Source organism: Plectropomus leopardus, chromosome 7, assembly GCF_026936395.1.
Source record: "Plectropomus leopardus strain MGB_pleo_1.0 chromosome 7, ASM2693639v1, whole genome shotgun sequence".
NCBI lineage: Eukaryota > Metazoa > Chordata > Actinopteri > Perciformes > Serranidae > Plectropomus > Plectropomus leopardus.
The window spans coordinates 20,224,365-20,229,653 of record NC_142182.1 but is presented as its reverse complement, the minus strand read 5'-3'; the positions used below and the strand labels follow the sequence as shown (position 1 = coordinate 20,229,653).

Sequence of the window (5,289 nt, the reverse complement as noted above, 5' to 3'; positions counted from 1 at the left end):
CTCTGGGGACTCCAGGAACCACCTCAAGGACCACTAGCCTGTAGACCCCTGGAAACTTCTCTTGGATACCTGTAACTGCCTGTGGACCCCTAAAACCCGGAGTCTCTTCAAGGACTTTGAAACCTCTTCCAGTACACGAGGAACCTTCCTATGGATTGCTGGACTTCTTTCAAGCACCTTCTCACACAGCTTTAACCCCCTCACTGACCCCTGGAACCACCTCAAGGTCCGCTGTTACCTCTTCAAGCACCCCCTGAACCTTCTCACACCCCTATAACCCCCACAATGACTTTAGAACTGCATCAAAAACCGCTGTTGCCTCTTTAAGAACACCTGGAAGTTTCTCAAGGACATATTGTAACATTAAGGACTGCAGGAGAACCTAATTAGGGACCCCTGGAACCTCCCCAATGATCACTGAAACCTTATCAAGGACTCCTGGTGCCTCCTCAAGGACAACTGGCACTGTTTCAAATACACCTGCTGTAAAAAGATAATTTAAGTAGAATCAGGTACTTTCATATAGACTGCCTTTCTCGTGGGTGTGACTGTGTCTTAAACTCTTCTGTTTTTACGCACTGAAGTTCTCTGCTGCCACCAGCTGGTCTTTTTAAACATAACAGCAACAAAAACCCAACGCTGTATTTCTTTTTTCTGTTCAATTCTTTATTTAGGCATATCTTCCATATCCACAGGTCGGGACCACAGAGATGGCACTGAGACAGAGCCTCTGCCACTTTTGTGAGGTTTTTTTTCAAGTTGTGTACACAAGATTTGGATAATTACTATCTTTCAGGACTTCAGAGGCTCTGAAATATCTCACTGTTTTCATAGACAGAGCTTCAGAAACAGAATGAGTCTGTTCAGCAGCGGAGGACGTGGTGATCAAACATACAGCTGTGAGTAACAGACTTCGAAACACTGTCAAGTTGCACTGATGAAACTAAAGAAGATACAGCCGCTGCTCAGCAGACCCAGCATTAAGGGTCATAAGTCAAACCATGAGTACAATTCATTGTAGAATTAAAAAAAAACATTTCTTCTCCGAATTAACCCTTTGAAACCTGAGACAACTGGCTTGATTTCTTTCAAAAAACATGTGAAGAAAGCAATGAGCAGCAAAAGAAGAAATGACACGAAATTTAGCAAAAAATTAGTAATATGTACAAGAAAAATACGTGATTGTTAGTAAAAAAAAACAAACAAAAACAAAACAACAAAAAACATAGTAAAAACAAGGGAAACAAGAGTTGGAAAATGTGCTTAATAATTGTGTAACATTATTTTAAATATGCAATTATGATAATTATAAACTTACTAAGTTACTCTATGCCCTTCTTTGTCCAGTGTTTGTGAAAGAAATCACACTAATTTGATCAGGGTTCAAAGGTTTAAAAGGCATCTTAAAGCCGCACAAGATAAGTGATGTCGCTCCAGTTTTCAAAGTTAACAGATCAGAATTAAAGTATCACAGTGAGACTGCATCCTAATTTAGTCGAGTATGTTTATATCATCCAATTAGAAAGCTGAAATAGATGTTTGTCCACAAAAGGTACAGCCAGTTTACTGCTGTGTGACAGTGTCCAACCCTTGGGTTTGTGGGCGGGGCTTTGCTTTACATCAGGATCACTGATTGGCTTCTTAAAGCTCAATGAGTTGAAACGATCTGTTCAAATTAGGATTTAGCAGCTTGTTTCAAAGACACACTGGAGTTTTTTTGTGAAGTCATGAGTTCATCCGCCTAATGAGTTCATCACTCCTCCAGGCCGCTGAAGCCATCGTTGAGCAGGAAGTGAGATTGGAGCACGGACAGGATGGGGCTCCGTGGGGCCCCGGCAAGGCAGTACGCCTCATCCACGTTCACTCCGCAGGACCGCAACGTCCGCAGGGCACAGCAGCAGCTTTCCCTGCCGCCGCTTGACGTCACCAGGACGATGCTGAGAGGGCTGTTCAACATGCTGAACCTCCGCCGCATCTCACCAAGCTGAGCCAAGAAACTCTGAGGAGGAAAAATGTGAGTAATAATCTGAGACATCTCAAACATCTGAGATCTTTAAGCCAGCTTTACAGAATTAAAAAGTAAAGACGACACACCAGCAGGATGTTGCTGTGAGTACCTGAGAGGCCTCTCGGCTTGCTGGCACTGGGCCAGTGTTGGACCTGATGACTGCGTCCCCACAGAACATTACTCTGAGCTGCTCTGACGGGGCTACCTGCTGGTCCAGCAGTGCTGAGAGAACACCTGGACCAATGACAAAGAGTATGACTCCCTTTCTAACCCCACACTCACCTGCACACCTATCAATGCATTATCAGTCGTCATCAATACATTCATTCATTCATTCATTCATTCATTCATTCATTGTCCGTGTCATCAATACATTATCAATCAATATCAGAACAAGCTAAATTCTGGTTAAACCTTAAACTTTCAGGACAAAACTACACAAGTTGAGACAACCAACAAGGCTGTTTTTCAAAATTCATATTTGCACAGTGTAACAGATAACTGAATACTGAAAATTATTATTGAAAATTTAGAAAAAAGAAAAGTCATGGTATTTTGACAAGGAATTTGTGATATTTCTTTGGTCTTAATATCTTAAAAACTATGAGATCGATTATCATGGAGATCTGACAGACATTCATGACCCCCAGAGGATGTTCCCTCCTTTTTCTTGCTTCATTTCTCTAGCGCCACCATGAGGGTGACTTTGTGGTTTTAGTGAAATGTCTTAACAGACAGACTGCCATTAAAATTTGATTTCAGACGTTTGTGTTTCGGCTTTATCATATGACAGAGACTGCAATCAACGGTAAAAACTCCTCCTCAAATCCATCACACATTAGCAGTAATACATGCTAGAGAAGAAGAAGCTTCCTGACCTTTCTGTGATGCCTGTGGTGCCTCATTTCTGTTTGTTGACAGGAAGAGCTGCACCTTATTTTTCAGTAAACTTTCGATGAAATCCTCCTCACTGGAAAAACAGAATCTGCTGACTTCGAGACCTGTAACAGAGCGAGGATGATATCACGTTGAGAAGTCATCAACTACAAAAACTCCAACACAGATCTGACTGTAATCTGTCTGATGGTGGTCAACATTAGATTACCATGACGTTTGGTGTTGCTGGTGATGATAAAAGTTAGATTACTGTAATGTCTGGTGCTGCTGCTGGCAGTTAAAGTTAGATTACCCTAATGTCTGTTGCAAGAGATGACGTTTTAAGTTCGATTACCGTAATGTCTGGTGCTGCTGATGATGCGGGAGCTCTGCTGCTGTTGCTGGCTGTCGGTGGTGATCAGGATGACATCAAACAGCAGTGATTCAGCAGGATTTTCCTCCAACAGACGTTCATTCACTCTCTGAAGTGCCTGAATTATAAATTAAATTGAAAATGTTTCTTTAAAGCCTCAGTCTGGTGTTATTCTTTAGTCACTGTTCACTTTACTTTTTTGCAAATGTTTCTCAAACATCAGGGAATGGTGCATTTGTGGGGACTATTTTCAGCTGTGGATGAATCCACATTTGGTGCTATAGTGAATATTTGGGCCAGCAGGATGGTGTGTATGGGATTGAAGCAAAAATAAACTACAGTGTGTGTGCTTGTAATACTAACGTAAAATGTCACCCTGTGAAACACTTTGCGTCATTGATGGGTTTTATTAAGGTATATGCTATTTAATGAATGAAAATCACTATTCTCACATGCAGGCATCTAAGATGGGTAATAATTTGAAACCTTCAGAATAATTTAAAATTTAAATTGATGTGCTTAATACTGACCTGCAGCAATGGAAAAGCCACGCCTGCTCCGTACACGTCATCATCATCATCAACTCCAGATTCAAACACTGCACGAGCTGTTACCGCAACAACCACTGCACAATCAGCATCTTTCTGCAGGGGGACACACAGAACCTGCATCTTCATCTGCACTTTTCATCTGACATTTAAATCACACAGGACACAGAGGTTCTGTGTAGCCAGACTCTTTTTGAAACATAACACAACCCTAACTTTAGCCTCATACTCTAATGGTCCAAATTCCCATTACAAAATATGCTTTTTAAGCATTGCGTTTCTAATTGGTAAAGGTATGTCACAGATAGAAAATTACTTATGGTGTCTTTAAAAACTATTAAGTCCAACTCATCAATTTGGTATTCAATGCCCATTCTATCCACTCTATACAGCCATTTTTGATTTAATATTAACTTTATAAAATACTTTCTCCCACTCTGGGAGATTTAAGATTAAGAGTTTGAACTTTAGTGCAAGGATGGGCTGCATGGTGAATTAAAGGGACTGTCATTTTTATGGGGGAGGGACTTTTTTTTTTTTTTTTAACTTGAATTGCTGTATTTTGTAATTTTTTTTCTAAAAAGAAAATCACCCAAATTACACCTTTTATCAAAGCCAGAAACTGTAAAAACAAAAATTGTCTTTGGATTATAAAATTTCCAGCGGTCCTCAGACACATCACGTGTAGCAAACGCTTCTTTCAGGAAAAACAACACCTAAATTTGAGCTTAAAACAGTGTCATTTCATTAAAATTGCTTTATTCTACATTTAAATTAAAATCTTGCCAAGAATAAACTGTTCACATGAACTAACCAGCGTGCAAAACATGAGTGAAAAACATGACTTTTCTCAACTCCAGGATTCAAACATCAAAGCGTACGTTTAGAAAAATATTCAAATATTTGGAGCTTTTGGTAGGGTCAAAATAAAGTATAAAATAAATATATATAACACCCCCCTCCTCTGATGAGTAAAGAACAGTGCCTTATTAGCTTTATTTGCCAGAGGACTCTGATACATCGAGCTGTAAGTGTTTTGTTGGGTATGAAATTAAAACAAAAAAGTAAGCTGGTGTAAACCCTGAGAAATGGCAGAAAAATACAGTGTGATATTATGAAAATTTGCCACAGCTGGAAGTTTGTGATCTCACCTGTCTCGCGGTTTTTGTGGGTGAAACAGTCTACACAGCCTTCCTCAGGTGAGCCTTACCTGCTTCACGTCGGTGTTCTGGATCGTGGAGACCATGACCGCTCATCAGCTGAAACCCTGCCGGTTATAACGAGTCTTAACAGGGGTATCTACCGAGCTGTTCACCTGTCATAACACAGTCACTAACTACCACTGAACTAGCTGTCAAACTAACTAATAAACTTCCCCCCAAAACACAGAACTGTCCGTTGTTCCGCCTCCGACGTCCGAGCGTAGCGTGATGGCGTCACTTCCGTGTTTGTGTGCCGCTGAGCACCCCGCCCACAGCAGTGAT

At 40.7% G+C, this 5,289-nt stretch overlaps 1 protein-coding gene across 1 annotated transcript; it reads right to left on the bottom strand.

Annotated features, from left to right (window-relative positions):
- Window positions 1–644: 644 nt before the first annotated feature.
- Window positions 645–5,202, bottom strand: LOC121950439 (cytosolic 5'-nucleotidase 1A). The gene is made up of 6 exons (XM_042496435.2): window positions 5,016–5,202; window positions 3,788–3,901; window positions 3,240–3,375; window positions 2,887–3,009; window positions 2,118–2,242; window positions 645–1,999 (listed from the first exon to the last, which is right to left on the bottom strand). Exons 1-6 carry the CDS (start codon window positions 5,049–5,051, stop codon window positions 1,754–1,756), a joined length of 780 nt encoding a protein of 259 aa, XP_042352369.2. The 5' UTR covers window positions 5,052–5,202; the 3' UTR covers window positions 645–1,753.
- Between the last annotated feature and the right edge of the window lie 87 nt (window positions 5,203–5,289).